We start from the raw sequence: 16,876 nt of genomic DNA, 5'->3' as shown, positions 1-16,876 counted from the left end.
AGGACCCGGTGATAGAAAAAAGGCACACGCCAGGACAAGCAGTATGGCTAAATTCATTTATTCAGAAATAAAAAGTGAAACAAATGGAACAGGAGTCGAATCACCCGGGCACAAACCCGTCCCCGCCTCCACCTTCTCTCTCTACCCTACACTATTAATAAATAAGTTTCCCCAGCCCCAAATATTTAATAGAAGTTCCTCCCCATTCACCAGCTCCAACCTCCACTGAGATATGGGGGAGCTGCTCTACCTCCAGAATATACAAAATGTTACACAGTTACAGTATAAACACTGGGGAGGGAGCCCACTCCGCCACCAGCTTATGTCCTTGCCCGGCCTCATTTTGCCAACTGTCCCAAGGCCTGTGAGAGTGCTGCCCAGTTGTCTAGCTGGGCAAGGAGGGGGCACTTGGCCCCAAAGTGCCTCTGAATAGAGGATGCATGAGCCCCTCTGAATGGAGGACTGCTTGATAGGGGTGAGGAGGCCACCAGGGAGCCCCTGCTCCTCAAGAAGGCCTGCCTCTTAAATAAACTGCCTTTTATTGAGCCTCTGGCTCTTTGTTTCTCTGAACTACTAACAGTCCAGAGATGAAGGCACAGCCCTGGCCAAGATGGCAAGGGGTCTGCACCTGTTAGTCTCCCCTCATTGGACGGGGGGCTTATATCCCTTTCTTCAAGGGTTTCAGCGGGCCAGTCTAGGGATGGGGGGGCAGGAAGGAGGGGCGGGGAGGCAGGGACGTGGGGGCAAAGCCCCCGGCCCCATGTCTGTGGTCTCTCTGCCTGCCGGTGTCAGGCCACTAGACGACCATGATCTTGACTTCGTCATTGTCGTCAGCTCGGTAGAAGAAGGGGATGTAAGTGTCGCTGCCCAAGCCTGGGTGCTCCTGGGGGTTCTGGATCTCACGCAGAAGCTGCATGATCTGTTGCGCAGTGGGGTGCTCAGGGGTGGTCTGGCCCAGCAGGGCTCCCTGGGGGGGCTCCACATTGTCGGCGAGGCTCACCTCCTGGAGACCTTTCGGGAGAGAGGGCGGCAGGGCTTGGAGTGGTGTGCCAGCTTGCCCCTGCCCGTCCACCAGTCCCCCGGAGCGAGCTACTCACCACCCTCGCTGTTGGCAGCGCCGGGCTCCTGGCGGGTGGGGGGCGCTGTAGTGGGCTCACCAGCAGGGTTCTGGGCAGCCAGGAACTTGCCATACCATTCATTTCGCTCATTCACCAGGCGTAAAACCAGTTCCTGGAGTTCCAACAGCTTCACCTGGAGGAAGAGGTGCTCAGCAGCCCTGCCCCACCCCACTCCCGCCTGCAGAGACAGGCAGAAGGGCCACTACCTTCATCTCCTCCTTGTCCTGAGCCAGCCGGCTAATGTACTCCTCCTTCTCCCGATGCCGGGCCTTCAGCACTGCCCTCTGACTCTGATAGAGGGCGATATACTCTCCTGCGGGAGGCGGGGGCAGGAGGGGGGATGGACACACAGACATGGCTCAGATGCGATGCGGAGCGGCCCCCATCCAGCCCCCTGCCCCCACCCCGGGCCCCGCCCCCCACTCACCAATAGTATCCGTCTCTCCAGACAGCTGGATACAGCGATGCTCCAGCTCCTCCACCCGCTCCTCCAGATCCACTTTCTCCTGCATGAGCTCTGTAAAGCGGCCCTGAGGCCAGAAGGGCAGGCCCGGGGCTCAGCAGCGACTTGCCCACAGGGCCCCCCCACCCTTCCTGGACCCCGCTGGGGGGCAGCTCACACACCTGCAGCTTGTCCATGGCCATGTGGAGGGCCTGGTGGGCCTTCGCAGGCACACTGTCCCCCTCAGTCCTGGGGGCGGGGGCATGCTTTTCCACCCTGTCTTGGGCTGCGGCTGCCAGGTGACTGAGGTGCTGGCAGCGCAGCTTCTGATCCTTCAGCTGCCCGCGTAGCCGGGCCTGCTCATCCTCAGCGCTGGCCAAGGCCGAGTGGAAAAATTCCATCTGCGGGTGAGAAGGCACCCGTGCTTTTGTGGGGGACATGCAGGACCAGCGAGGGGCAGGCAGGCAGAGAGACACGCCCCTTCTCGGGGTCTCGGGGCGCACGCGGGATGGGGTGGCGGTGGGGGGAGTGAACAGGCGAGGAGCGGGGAGGTCCGCTCACCAGGGCCTCTCGGCTCTCCAGCTCCTCCGGCACGCTCAGCTTTGGCCTCAGAGCCTCCTCATCCTGCTCCTCATTGTCCAGTCCGTCTCCTGTTGGGGACAGACAGAGGGTCTTCAGACCACCCGACCATGGAGGCGGAGCAGGCCCAGAAGAAAGCTCGGGGCCCAGCTCTGCCCCTCAACCTTACTCTGCAGCCCTGGGCCAGCCAGTCGCTGGGGGAAGAGGATTCGCCATCCCCGTGGCCTCATCTAACTCAGGGCTGAACGACAACAACTCGGTGCCATGCTGCCATACATCCCCCTGCTCCCCTGGCCAGTGTCCTCCCTCCAGGCCTTCCCACTGACCTTCCCCAGGCACAGCCATGAGTGTCAGCTGGGCCTGAAGCTGCTGGTTCTGCTGGTTGGCAGCTTCTAGGCGCTCCTAAGGGGCCAGGGAAGAGAGTGAGGAGAGACACAGGCCGCAGGCCTTCCCTCTCAGGGGCCCAGTGCTCCGACGCCCTCACCTGGGTTTCCTGTAACTCCTGGCGGGCCACCTCTATCGCCATCTTGCCCTGGACTTCCTCATGCTGCAGCCGGTCCAAGAGCTGGGTCTGCAGTAGCACCTGCTTGTGCAGCGCCTCCTTCTCCAAGGCCAGCTGCTGGTAGGCAGCCACATGCTGCTGGTAGGCGGCCACGTACTGCTGCAGGTGGTTCAGGTACCCGTCCCGCTGCTCCTGCAGATCTTGAACCTCTTGGCCCTTCACCTCCACCTGCGGGCAGACCCCGGGGGGTGAGGGCGGATGGTGGCTTGCTTCCAGAGTCTGAGCCCCTGGGCCGGGGAGGCCGGGCGCAGACCCCTCAGCTGGAGACAGACACTGTGCAGGGCTCTGCCAGCTGCCCAGGCCCTGGGTTCCTCGCCCAGAGCCCCGTGCCGGCTTCACCCAGCCTCACCCTTCATAGCAAGCTTCTTTCTATCTTAACGCAAGGCTGTGGATGAGTGGAAGAGCAGAAAAGCTTTTCCGGCCAACAGCTGTGAGGTACACACTTGAATGCCTGCGGCTTTACCTGCAGGATTCTCCTTTAATCCCCAATGCTTCTAGGAGAAAAATGCTAACAACTTCCTTTTAATATAAGGAAACTGAGCCTTAGAGACGCGAGGATGGAATCCAGGGCTGAACCCAAGGAGCCGGCCACCGTACGTCTATCCTCTCTTCTCTAATTAGGGGCTTGATGCCTCTAGCAGGGACAAGGACCTATGATATAGGGCTACCCAACTCTGAAAGTCAGAGGCCAGGGGATAATCAGTCACAGGCTCTAGAGGACGCTGGGGTCACCTGTTCTGGCTGCCTCCCACCCCCCTGCCTGGGGGGGGGCCTGTCTCTTAGCCCTTCCTGCGGGGGCAGGGGTTACCGTCTCCTTCAGCTCCCCCAGCTTCTCCTGGAGCTGGCCCAGCTTCTTGGCCAGCTCCTTCTTGACATGCTGCTCGGACTGTAGCGCACTGGTAATCTCCATGTTCTCATTGGACTGCACAGAGAGAGGGGCAGTTAGTGGCCACCCCACGCGGCTAGAGACCCCAGAACCTGGTGTCCGGCTCCCACAGCTCAGGGAAGTGTGGAGCCAGGCAGTAAAGTCCACCCCCCTCCACGCCCTCCCACATCCCTCCACGCGGGGCTTTCTGGCTCCCAGGGTGCCTTTGTGGGCACCAGTCATGAAAGGTCCACATCACCCATTTCACAGGTAGGAAAACCAAGGCCCCCAGAGGGGTTAAGTGTCTCACCCCACCCCCAAAGGGCTTGGCCAGGGAGGAGAGTGGGCTGGCCAGGCGGGGCTGCGCACCAGCCTGACGAATCCGTTCTGCAGCTCGGCCAGCTGCTCCTTGAGCTCACGGTTCTGGGAGAGTGCGCGGCTGATGGTGGTGCGGTCGCTCTGCATGGTCTCCAGAATCTGCTTGCGCTCCTCTGCCTGCTCCCCCCAGCACTCGGCCTCCCGCTCCAGCTGCAGCAGCCGCTGCTCCTGCTCCTGATTCAGGTGACTCAGACTTTCGTTGTCCTTCACCTGCGCCTGCAGCTGCCGGGCCAGGCTCTCCAGTTCCTTCTGGAGCCGCTCAGTCTCCGCCTGCAGCCACTGTTCTGCCTCGGAGGGCCCCGCCGGGGGCTCCTGGGCTGGGGGCGCAGCTGAGGAAGGGAGCATACCATCAGGGTCTTTTGCCTGGGCCATGTCCAAAGCACCCTCTTCCAGGTCCACAGCCCCTAACTCAGCCTCCTTGACCCCAGTCTTGGCTTCCCAGCTCAATCTTTCAAGACACGTTCAGAGCTCTTTATGCTTCAGACCACAGTGGGCACACTTCATGCCTTTTTTTGCAGATGGGGACACTGAGGCTCAGAGAAATTGCAAGCCTTGCCAATTCCTGGTATGGACCTGGGACATCTGGGTCCTTCCACCTACCCACCTGCAATCTTGGCCCTCACCAGCCCCAACACCAGCCTCCATCCCCAGGTCCCTGGGGCCCAGCTCACCGATCTGGTTCCTCAGTTCGGCCAAGCTGGTCTCTAGCTCCTGAGCCTGACTCACGCTGCGCTCCTTTTCTTCCTTCAACTTATTCATCTGCTCAAAGCACCGAGATGGGGGCGGGGGCGCACATGGAGGGAGAGGTTAAGGAAGGGCTGGGTGACCATAGGTCTGACCTCCAGATACACACGTCCACCTCCAGCTATGCACAGCAAATGACGTAATGCCCAGGAAGACCAAGTGACCTATCCAAGGTGGAGGAGGTGAGGGGGGGATCAAAGGTCACACCTCACCTGTTCCAACACCTGTTGCATCTTCTGCTGCCAAATGGCATTATCCTCCTTCAGATCCATCACATACTGGTCTCTCTCTGCCTGCAGCTGCTTCAGCGATTCCTTCAGCTGCAAGAGGGGCGCAGAAGTTAGCAGGGGCTGTTAGGGGGGCCTCACCTGCTCCCAGTCACCTGGGGTCTCCTGTATCCCTCCCTCTGCAAAGCCTCACCCGCTCCACATGGGTCTCCAGCTGTGCCCTCTCCTCCAGGGCCTGCTGTAACTGCTGGCTGCTGTCAGGGGCAGGTTGACTAGAAAACTGGGTAGTGAAAAACAAGGTTAGATCTGGGGGGGCCCAGGCTGTTCCATGCAACATCCGCCCCCTAAAAGGTCAACGTACAACTCAGGGTTATCCTTAATATTGTTAGTACCGTGTCTACAGGCTTTATTTTCACTAAATACTCAGTGTGAACAATTCTGATAGTAAGTGTTCAAAGTTCTCCCAACCTTTCCTCTGGCTCCCCAACCTCCCCAATCCAGTGTGTATCCTTCTTGACCCTTTTCCACAGGTATGCAAACGTGCTTCACTGATGCACAGTGCAGTTACCAGGGATAGTGTCATATATGGTTCTGCAACTTAATTTCACTTTGCCAAAAACAAGATAACTTAGTTTTTATGATGGCTACATGGTACTCCAATATATGAACATGGCATACTTTAAAACCATACCCTTACAGATGGCAGGAAGGCAGAAACTTGCTGGGCATGCCAAAACAATGAAGAGGAAACTGACCTGGGCACTCTGTCTACCTGGAGGCTTGGAATCCGAGAGGAAGGAAGCAGAAACTCATGGGCTGGCCTTACAACTATTGGTTTGGTCAAAAAGTTTGTTCAGGTTTTTCCATGTAATGTTATGGAAAAACTCGAAGGACCTTTTTGGCCAACCCAATATCATCCATTAAACAATGGTTTTCAACCAGAATGCTTTAAAAATATATATAAAGATAAATAAGCTGTATCCCTGAGTTTCTGATTCCAGAGATCTGGGCAAGGTCTCCCACTTTTTCTCCTGTCTCTAGAGAAGTCTATGGCAGAACCAGAACAAGGATCCAAACTTTCTGGTTCCTGGTCGGAGGGCACCACAATAACCTCAAGAGGCCCTGGCCCTGCTAGGTGGGCCCCACATACCCCAGGGCTTCAGCCCCACCTGCTGCAGCAGCAGCTCTGACATCTCCAGCTTCTTCTGCAGCTCCTCCATGCCCAGCTGCATGGCCGACTTCTCCATCATCAGGAGCCGCAGCCTCTCCTCCAGCTCTGAGTTTTGCTGCTTCAGGTCCTCGTTGTTTTTACTGTGGCCAGAGGCGATGGAAGGAGGCGTGAGTACGGAACAGAGAGGAACGCTCCCGTGATCCACCCACTACTCCTGCCATAAAACGGTCACTTTGGAAGGGACCCCAGCACCAGAAGTCTCAAGTGGCTGCCCAGAGAGAAGACATGAGCTGCCTGAGGCCATGGCAGGGGTCAGGGGCATGGCTGGGACGAGAGCCTGGCTCTGCACACATCCAAACGTGTACCCTCTTTCTCACCCCACTCCCTTGGATCTCCCCCACTTCCCAGCCTCCCATCACCCCCCATCCTACTTGTTCTTGTATAATTCCAGCTTGAGGGCATCTCGCTCTCTGGCTAATTCTTTGTTGTACTGCGAACACAGAAAGGTGAGGTCAGGAGAAGGCAAGCGGAAAACGCAGACCAACAGCAGCAAAGGAACGACTCCCAGCAACACGTCCTCACCTGGCATGAGGCTTTTTGTTTTTTCAAAACACACCCAAGCTCATGCTCTCCTTTGGTTTTAGTAAGAACTTGGGAAGGTTGGAAGAGGCAGGTGGGGCGGTCTGACTCTGGGCTGGCCACCATTCTCACTGCTAGCAGCATCACATCTGAACCTTTTCTGAACACTTTCTTAGCCAACATTCCCATTTCCAACTCATAATCACCATGGGAGGCAGCTACTATTTCCATTTTATCAGTGAATGCGGAATATTAGAGGTTAAGGAGCTCGCCTAAAATCACTTGAAAGTGAAAGTGAAGTTGCTCAGTCGTGTCCGACTCTTTGCGACCCCGTGGACTGTAGCCTACCAGGTTCCATGGGATTCTCCAGGTAAGAATACTGGAGTGGGTTGCCATTTTCTTCTCCAGGGGATCTTCCTGACCCAGGAATCGAACCCAGGTCTCCCGCATTGTAGGCAGACGCTTTACCGTCTGAGCCACCAGGGAAGTCCAAAAAAAATCACTTAGACCTGGGATTCTTTAACTTTGTTTTCTGCCCTTGGGCTGGGGCATGGATACGAAGGATGGATTAAATTGCATTGTAATCTTTTGTTCATTTTTTGAATGGATGGGACACTCACATAGCCCCAAACTCAGAAGGTACAAAAGTGACAGGTCTCTAAGCCACCCTATTCCTCTCCCTTGGGCTTTTTTTAAAAAATATGTATTTATTTATTTGGCCGCGCTGGGTCTTAGTTGCAGCATGTGGGATCTAGATCCCCCCTGCACTGGGAGCACAGAGTCTTATTAGCCTCTGGACCACCAGGGAAGTCCCTTCCTTGGGTTTTATATGAGGCCTTTCCAACATGTCATATATATTACACACATGTACTTCTCCCTTTTTAGTGTGGTCACGGACTAAAAATACTGATCTGAACCTTCACAGCCCGAACACCCAGAACCTGAGCCAGAGCCCATGTTCAGTTAAAGGCAGGGCTGGCTGGCACTCAGGCTCTGGGCTCATCCAGTGCTCATTCTAGGTAGCATTCCCCCACCCCTCCCCTCAACTTGCCCACGGCAACCAACTCGTGTCCAGACTGCATTTCACAACCGCACAACTCTAAAGAAGCAAGAAACAGACAGTGCTGCCATCTGGGCAGCAAGTCACTCCATCCTGCCGCAGAGACCTTTAGGCTCACGACCCTCCCACATGACCTCCAGGGGATAGGCAGGCTGCTGGGCTCACCCTGTCTGCCTGCTTCTGCTGTGTGGAAACGGCAGACAGTGTCCGCTCCAGCTCTCCCACGCGCTGCCTGGAAGACTGTAGGCGGTTAGCAAGATCCTCTGACTCCCCTGAAATGACAGCAGACAGGGGAAGTCCAGAGAAGGAATCCCACCAAAAGCTTAGCCAGCCCAGGGGTAAAAGGGTGCCTAGATTTCCACCTGCTTTCTGCCTGGCTGCCTGCTGGGTGTGAGCCAGAGCTGTCTGTAACTCCGTCTTCTCTGACACCAGAATCCCGATAGTCTGAATGTGGACCTTTGGGAGAAAGGCCAAACGAGTGCTGAGAACGTGGAAAAGCAATGTTTCCTAGGGGCCATGAGGGACCCTGGAAGAGCCCACTTACCTGCAGTTGTTCTCTCAGAGCCCCTTGTTCCTTTGCGAGCTTCTGCTCAAATTCCTTCTTTTCCTGCAGAAAGAGAGAAGAAACAACTCTTACTGGGAGGAGGCAAAAGTAAAAGAGAAAAGGACATGTGCCCCACCCGGGGATGCCACCATAGGTCCAGGACAGGCCCACCAATAAGAACAGATAACCGGCACCCCAGGAGTGGAGGATGGGCGAGGAGGGCAAGGGGAAAGCCCCCTATTCCTCCAGGCTGTGAGCAGCCAAGAGAATGGTCCTCTACATCTGAATCCTCCCCCAAACCCATCAGCCATGAGTTGTTTAGTCGCTAAGTCGTGTCTGACTCTTTTGTGACCCCATGGACTGTAGCCCGCCAGGTTTCCTCTGTCCATGGGATTTCCCAGGCAAGAACACTGGAGTGGGTTGCCACCTCCTTCTCCAGGGGATCTTCCTGACTCAGGGATTGAATCCTCATCTCCTGCATTGGCAGGTGGATTCTTTACCACTGAGCCACCAGGGAAGCCCCATCAGCCATGGAAGAAACAAAGAAATCGCATTACTTTTTCCAGTTGATCCAAAGTTTCCTGGTTTTCTTGTTTCTGTGGGGAGAGGCAAAGGAAGGTGACTGAGGCTGTCCTTCTTCCCCACGATCCTCAGACCAAGGAGGAGGGGCCATGGGCAGGGGCCAGGAAGGGGTTAGAAAGGGAGGGTTCACGGGGACACAAATGAACGAACGCTTCTAAAGCTAAGAGACTTTGAGTCTTGGGAGGTTTTGCTCAAGGCTACAGCAGCAAGAGTCTGGATCTGATTCCCTTGAAGGGACAATGACATAAACCTCTAGAAATGGAGTCTGAGAAGGTGAAGACCACCTTCTGCCAGCTCGCACTCAAGGAATGTTTGCTGAGCAAACACATTGCAGGCTAGGTTCTGTTCTTAACAACACAGATATGACATGAATGAAAAGGACCTTGAAACCTTTTTTTGAGCTTAAAAGGGACCTTGGACACCCTCTGATTCTACCTCCTCAGGAAACTAAAGGCCAAGGAGGAGAGGTGACTTGTCCAAGGTCGAAGCTGGAACAAATCAGGGGCTGAGTCAGGGCTGGAACACATGAGTCAAGCTAGTGCTTCCCCTACAGGCAACAGACCCATGGCAAGGTGGGGAGGACTCGAGCAGAGGTGTCTGGAGAACAGAGTAGGCAAAGAGGGCAGCCACAGAGACAGCCATGCTGCATGCTGTGCTCCGGGGTCCCTCCAGCTGAGATCTAGGCCCCCCAGCACCCCTTTCTCCCTTGGTACCAGGGATTCCCAGCCCCTTTCTTCAAGAGCCCCAAGGTGAGACCGGAGCCCCAGACTGGCAGCATGGATCAGGGGACAACACCGGACTCTTACCAATTCCTCTATCTTGCTACTGAGTTGTTTGTTTGTTAGATTGCTGGAGTCCAGGGCTACTGATAGTTCTTGGTACCGGCTCTGAGGCGCATGCAGAGAGGAGGAGGAGGAGGTGGAGGAGGGGTGGGGGAGAGGTAGAGAGAGCAATCATTAGGGTTGGGGGGTGTCTGGGCTGTCTCAGCTCGGTGGGGCACCCAGCCCCCGCTGTGGGAGGAGGTGGGGAGCAGGGCTGGCCTGCAGGGTCACTGGGCCATGGTGCAGGCCTACTTACCTCCAGATTCTTTATGTTAGCAGGAGATGCTAGGCCCTCCCCATTGATGTAAGACGAAGACTAGGAGAGACGAAAGGGCTCACATGGAGATGTTCTCTGACCCCCTCCAGCATCTTGCCTTCCCCATCAACTGGCAACATTTCCTCTTCTGCCTAACTTGCCTCCTGCCCCTTAATCCCTCCCTGTGCCAGTTTCTCCTGGTTCTTAGTTCCCCCTTGTCCCTCCCCTCCCAAAGAGTTCTCATCTGCAGGATCAAACGATGTAACCAATCTCATCGTCCAACCCCTTCGTTTGCACAGTTTCAAACAGGAGACCCAGAGAAGCAATGATCAGCTAAACATTACGCAGCCAAGCTGCCTGGTCCCGAGATCTTCCCTTCCTTTGGGGAGTCTCTGCCTCAGTTTCTTTCTATCATATTTTCCCTCCTACTCTAACCCATGCTGAGCTCCAGTTTTGGGGGTACCTCGGACACAAGACCGTTGAGCTGCTGAGACAGCTGTCGCAGGCTCTCGGTGGATGAAAAGGATCTGGGGATGAACATAGCAGTCAGGGGTGCAGGAGGCTTGATGGGAAAGAGGGGTCACGGGCAGTGGCCTAGGGACTGCTGCCCCCGTGGGAGACACTCACGTGCTTTCGTCAATGGGACCAGAACTGTTGTCGGCATCATGGTTCTGTTTGGGAAGAAACAGGAATCGGTCATTCACTTTTTAGTAAGAACCACCCACAGGCACCAAGCTCATTCCAACCACTTTCCATCTCCCTGAAGCTTAAGGGGAGTCTGGTCTGGGGCTCCCCCATCCCAGTCCTCAGGAAGGACACCTGGCTCACAGAGCCAAGCTACCTGGAAAAAGAGGATGAGGGGCCACAGGAGGTCCAGTCCTCCGGGAAGGAGGGAGGCGAACACAGAGCGGGCCAAGGGGGAAGAGGCACAAACCTGAGTTGATGCCATGCTAGTGACACAGGGGGGACTAGCACTGGGGGAAGGGACACCGCCAGGTGACACGGTGTCATCAGCAGATGGTGTAACAGGAGCGGCGCAGTCTTTGGGCGCCTGTCACAGAACAGAGCAGGGGGTTAGGGGGCCATGCAGGGCAAAGAGCGCCTCGCTGTCTTGAGTGCAGGGGTGCAGAGCGGGCAGGACCGGTGTTGTGCAGTAGGTGACAGTCACACGTGCTGGGAGACACATGGGGGTGTGGCTACGGCTCGCTCAGAACTCGGGCCATTCTGCCGCCTTCTGAACCAAGGCTCAGAGTGAGGGCTGTGAGGCCTGCTTCCTGAACATGGGGCGTCGTCTTCTGTGGAGCTCAGCCAGAGGCAGGGCCAAGCTGCCCTGTGGCAGCTGCAGCAGGTAAAAGGAAGGTATGCCGGGTCAGAGAAGCAGGCACTGCTTTTCCAGAGGGTCAGTCTGTGCCAGAGTGACCCTCCCCTGGTAACCTCCTGGGCAGAATGTGGCAGTGATAAAGGAAGAGAGCATCTGCCCCCTTCTTGCTCTCCCTTCCTTCCCTCCTCCCAACCACTGGGTGTGTCCTCGAGTCATGCCTTTTTTGGGAAAGAAGCCACCAAACAAGAAGGCTCCTCCTGCTCCTGGAGGTGGAAAGAAAACTGTGGCCACTACCCTACCCCAACCTCCTAGCTCCTAAACACCTACCCAACCAAGAATAGCTGAGAAACCAGAGAGAAGACATCTATACTCTTGGCCTCCTGGAGAAGAATCGTGGGTTTGAGGACCAGGGTCCACAGAGAAGTTCTCTCTTCCCCCACCCAGGTGGATCCACCTGCTTGACCAGAGCCCCATTTGGCATCTCTCCAGGCTCAGGCCTGACTGACACTGAGTCCAAGCCACTGGCTCCAGAGGGCTGACATTCAATAGGTGAGACTAAAGAGGACTGACCAGCTGAAGCTTGACCAGGGAAGAGCGCCAGGCAGCCAAGGCCTGGCCAGACAAGGTGGATCTGGAAGGGAGAGGCTGCACCTCTCCTGAGGGAAAAGGCAGCCTGCTCTCTGGACGCCACAGCCCTGACCTCTGAAAATTCAAATCTACTGCCCTCCTTAGAGCAAGCGCCACAGAGCCTGGGGAGTTGAAGAAGAATCAAACTGTCGGCATGGTAACTGTCCACACTGCGACCTCCGATCCCAGAACCTGGTGTTGCCTTGCCAACCTGTACTCCTGAATCTAGTAGGTAAGAGTAGGAGTTCAGCAGCTGGCGAGGTGTGAGACTTTGGGGGAGGGCTCCCCACTTAGCCATGGGCCCTGGGGAGCCCTGGGTCCCTCCTGGCATCTTGGTGACCAGGGATCCCTAGCATTAGAAACAAGAAAGCTCAGAAGGGGAAAAAGGGACTTGTCTGAAGACTGAAATATACAGAATATGGCAATTTAGTGAACAGCCAAGTTATTTCATAATTTTGAATCATAAAACTAAGTATGGAATTTCAAAAAACATTGTCCACTCCCCTCAAATGTCCCATTCCATTAAAAAAGAAAGAAAAAAAACACTATTTTCTATCCATCATTCCTCATTTCTGGAAACGTCATCAGCTCTGCCTAGGATACTGTAATTACAGGCCTAGTTTTTCTTTTACTAGAGTAGAAAACTTAAGTGGGAAACAGTTAATGATATAGAGAGGATTTTAAAACAACAAGAAAGGGAGCTTCCTTGGTAGTCTAGTGGTTAAGGCTCCATGCTTCCAATGTAAAGGACATGGGTTCAATAATCCCTGGTTGGGGAACTAAGATCCTACAAGCTGTGCAGTGCAAAAAAAAGTATATAAATAAATAAAACAAGAAGGGAACATGGGGTTATGGGTCTTCATTTCTAGGAGAGCAGACAGATGCGGGCCAGGGCTTCAGGATTCCTGGAGGCCCACGTTCCCTCCCCAGGCCACCCAGCGTCTCTGAGAGCCAACAGGGTGAGTCACAGCACCTGGACAGACCTGAGCGACTGGGCGTGAGCAGTCCTGATGACTGAAGACTCTCTCACCCCAGCCACCAGGGCCCTGGCCCCACCCCTCTCCCCCTGCCCATCTCCAGCAGGACCTGGACCCCTTCCAGTCCTACTCCTCTGGCCTGGGAGATGTTCCCCGAGGAAGTTAATTAAGAAGGAAGTGCCAACATCATGTCCGGAGGAGGTCATCTCCTAGTCCAGGTGCATCTCAGGCTCCCCTTCTTTCTGGAAAGTACTCTGTGAGCTCATAGTCCTGGCAGTTACCTGTGACCACACTCCTCTGCCTCGGTCTCCTACTCACAATATGGATGAATGCTCCCCACTTCTAATCCTCAAACCAGCTTCAAATGCCACCCTCTCCAGCCTGGCATCCATTTAGAACGAACCTCCACCTCAGTTGAGCATTTGGAATGCCACCACATCCTGGCTTGCTTCTTTCACCTGTTTTCTCCAGCACCTAGCACCAGCTGTCTACTCTCAATGGCCCACTGAATACAGTTGTGTCCAGTGGATTTTTAAAAGAGAACGGGGGCAGAATGTCCTGATCACTCATGTGTTTGGTGAACCTCACATCCCTTACAGTGAGTTCCATTGAAAAAATAACCTCAATCCTTGTAACTATTATAAAGTAAGCTCCTTTTCTCTTAACCCTACATTCCGTATTGCCAAACCAAAAGGAACTGATCAAAAAAAAAAAATCACAAACTGCTTTGTGGTCTACTGGTTTTTTGCGGATAGATGCACAGAGGGCAAGACTTGAAGGTATGGTTTCATTTAACCTCTCCTAGTCTGAGAACACCACGGAGCATTCAAACTGGAGGCTCAAAGAGCCCTAATCCCACACACCTGCTCCAGAAACTATTCCCAAGTTACCTTTAACCTCCAAGGAGCATCTCACCTTCTCCAAGATGATAAAAGATGGAGGGGGGTGGGGGCGGAGGCAGGCAAAGGGAAGAACCCAATCAACCAAGCAGGTGAAAAAGCAGACGTGAACAGGCCGAGGGTTAATGATAGCAACATAAAATAAGCCAGAGACAAAGTCTCCCCCACAACAGAGACACCTCAGGGCATGCAGAGCTGGGAGGGAGCAAGCCAGAGAGGGGGTCTTGACACTGCCTCACCTTCCACTTGTCCAATGGGGGGATCACTACCCCATTGGAGCGGTTAAGGTCGGACACCAGCACCTCCAGAATGTCCTGAATCTACAGGAGGCGAAAAGGGAAAAACAAGGGCGGGGGAGAAACAGAAAAGTGGCTTAGAGAGGCAAGAGAGTCAAGGAAGGAAGAAGACACAGGTTGGGGCAATGAAATGCCGGAGAAGAGAGAAAGGGGTCAAAAGGGATCAATACCACGGCCCGGGTCATTTTTCCAAGTAGCCACTTGCTGCCTTGCCAAAGGCAGAAATCAAGGGAAACAAACAGATGGAAAAGTCCCCTGAACAATGCAGTCACATAGCTCCTCAGATGAACAATGCAGCTCTTAATAGCTTCTTAGACCCTCAGGCCTAGACTTTTAAAAACCAGACTTCAGGAAAAGGGTCCACTTAACAAAGTGGGGGGAGAGGGGCTACAGCTAAAAATTAAGCTTGAAAGACAATAATCTGATCCACCAATATCATTTTACAGATGAGGAAACAGGCCCAGGGGAGGAAATGATTTGCCCAGGGCCACCCAGCAAGCTGGTGGCAAAGATGGTCTTAAAACTCAGATGGTCTCCTAATCCAAGCACCTGAAGCCCTCTCCTTACCGCGCTCTGGGGCTCTACTGGGGCCTCTGAATGGAAAATCTGAGGGTAAGCGGCTGTTTTCACTGCCCGGCTTTCCCCATGAGGCTGGGGAAGATCACCAGGGCAGTAAGTCAACTAGCAACTACGCTTTATTGAAAGTTTACTCTGCACCAGGCCCTATTTTAGGGGATTATTATAAAAACGACAACAATCTCATTTCAACTTCCTTGGTGTAAGACAATATTACCCCAATTTTACTAATGTGGAAACAGAGATCCAACGAGCTTAAACAATTTGCCCAAAACCATATCCCTGGCAGAGGGAGAGGGAGAATTCAAACCCAAACTTCTTAGCCAATATCTGACATTTCTTCCACAATCTTAACCACTACCCTCTACTGTTGCCCCTTGAGTGCCTCATCCCCGGAAGGCGGTCAGGCAAGACTCACATCCTCAGGCGACGGACAATCACCAGAAGTGGTTGTCTTAGGGCTACTGCCATTCTTGATCTTTCTTTTTTTCTTAGCTCCTGCAGGAACACCAGGGCTGTTCTTCTGCTGATACTCCCTTAACTGTAAAAAGGAAAAGCAGTGAGGCTCATGAGAACTATACACCCCCTAGATCCACATCCTACTTTACAAAGTTTACAAAATACTCTTCACCTTCTGATTTAATGCCACAACAACCTTACGAGGGCGGTCGTCCTCAGTGACTTAAGAAATGGACTGATAACGTGGCTAGGAGCAAAAGGCGGCAATAAAAGGCAACAACAATTTAAACTCAGCCTTCTGACTCTGAGTTCTGGGATTACAACATCAATCAGCAGCTGCCAGGGGGCAAAATCAGCAGCAGAAGAGGAAAAGTACACATTTAATCAGACATCAGGGTCCCTTCTTCCATGTCTATTAGAGCTGCACACCAGTACTTTTCAAAATTTTACATCAATGTACCCTAATGGCAGAAGGCAGAGAAGACACACATCCCTAGTGAATCTGGGAACATAAGAGAAAGAGGACAATCCAAACACATTACAGAGAAGTCCATTATAATCATACAAATCTACGCAAATGTCTTCCCTAGGTATATTAGTATAAAAGGTTTTTTCTCTCTCAAGAAAATCAAGCAAAACTGATCCATCAGTCCCATATTTATCCTGTGGCACTTGGGCCACCCCACGTTGAGGTGATGATTTGGGAAAGATTCCCAGTTGTGAAGTTCAGTTTCCCTGGATTTGATCCTCAGAGGAGCACTGAATGCTGAGTGACCGGCCCTCTGGTCTCAGAATCACAGAGAATTAGAATATGAAGTAGAAACTTCCGATTAAAAATGTGAAAGTCTCTCTGGGTAGAAATCTGGGAGAAAACCAAACTAAACCAAACACCTTCTCCCCATGGCCACCTAGAGATACTGTCAATGTTTGGAGATCACTGGGGGAAGTGTAGGCTTTTCACACTATCAGCATCAAACGATGGAGGTACAAGTCTAGAGGTGAGGGAGGCTGAAACCCAGGTCGGACCGAGGTCCCATAGCCCCCCAAGTCCCCTTTTCAAGCTGGTGCCGCGACCCAGAGAGACCGGAAAGGATGTGAAAACACAATGGGAACTGGGCGGTAAAATTTAACACTTAGTTTTCTCGGCATTAACGACAGTTCCGAGGGGCATTATGACGTAGCCACATGGCACTCATCCCTAGCGACTCCCGAGTCGCCGCTCCGCGTTGGGGGGTGGGGGTGGGGGAATGCAAAGCCCAGGACCGGGGTTTTCGGAGTCTGGGAGTTAGGGAGACCAGGGAGCTGCGGAGGAACGGTTCTGGGCGGCAGGAGACGAAGGCCAAGCCTGGTGTGGGAAGCCCCGGGGGTCACCGGCCCAAAGTCACCTGGGGGTGACGAGCGAGGGCGGCGGAGACTGGGCAGCCGGGGGGGTGGGGTGGGGGGTGGAGGGGGGGCGGGACTGGCTGCGAAGACTTTGTTGGGGGGGGGGCGCCAAGGGGCGCCGAAGGGCTCGCCCCGTATGCCTCGGAGGCAGCACAGAAACTCTGGCCATGGCCCGGCTTTCGGAGGGGTCTCGAGCTGGGGTCAGGGAGCCGCGAGCCCGCACGGTTTTACCTTTTTCTTGGCCGCAGCCAATTTGATCTGTCGGGTTTCTTCCGACATCCCGGGACGGGGCGGGGGATGGGGGGGCCACATCAGCACGATCCCGTCAACCTCTGCGGAATTTCTTCCGGCAGCCACCGCGCCGCGGTGCCACTCATCCAAGAGAAGGCGGTACCGGGGCGGTACTAGGA

General features: G+C 54.3%; 1 protein-coding gene across 50 annotated transcripts; it reads right to left on the bottom strand.

Annotated features, from left to right (window-relative positions):
* Positions 1-42: 42 nt before the first annotated feature.
* Positions 43-16,845, bottom strand: GOLGA2 (golgin A2). Of its 50 annotated transcripts, none has more exons than XM_081586955.1 (27): positions 16,698-16,845; positions 15,043-15,165; positions 13,992-14,072; positions 10,863-10,979; positions 10,556-10,599; positions 10,392-10,455; positions 9,925-9,988; positions 9,658-9,725; positions 8,827-8,865; positions 8,270-8,332; positions 8,088-8,181; positions 7,891-7,997; positions 6,518-6,576; positions 6,085-6,226; positions 5,109-5,195; positions 4,901-5,008; positions 4,616-4,703; positions 3,936-4,273; positions 3,510-3,623; positions 2,624-2,869; positions 2,466-2,541; positions 2,122-2,210; positions 1,743-1,961; positions 1,546-1,648; positions 1,325-1,431; positions 1,098-1,251; positions 43-1,011 (listed from the first exon to the last, which is right to left on the bottom strand). In XM_081586955.1, exons 1-27 carry the CDS (start codon positions 16,776-16,778, stop codon positions 797-799), a joined length of 3,090 nt encoding a protein of 1,029 aa, XP_081443081.1. In that variant the 5' UTR covers positions 16,779-16,845; the 3' UTR covers positions 43-796. The 50 variants fall into 50 exon arrangements, with proteins under 50 accessions (XP_081443081.1, XP_081443083.1, XP_081443077.1 ...); XM_081586957.1 differs by having other exon boundaries at positions 1,101-1,251; XM_081586951.1 differs by having other exon boundaries at positions 9,658-9,738; positions 9,929-9,988.
* Between the last annotated feature and the right edge of the window lie 31 nt (positions 16,846-16,876).

The sequence above is a fragment of the Giraffa tippelskirchi genome, chromosome 4 (assembly GCF_054371585.1).
Source record: "Giraffa tippelskirchi isolate mGirTip1 chromosome 4, T2T-mGirTip1v1.2.pri, whole genome shotgun sequence".
In the NCBI taxonomy this organism is placed as follows: domain Eukaryota; kingdom Metazoa; phylum Chordata; class Mammalia; order Artiodactyla; family Giraffidae; genus Giraffa; species Giraffa tippelskirchi.
Note: the sequence above shows the minus strand (reverse complement) of the source record. Positions and strands in the feature narration are given on the sequence as shown.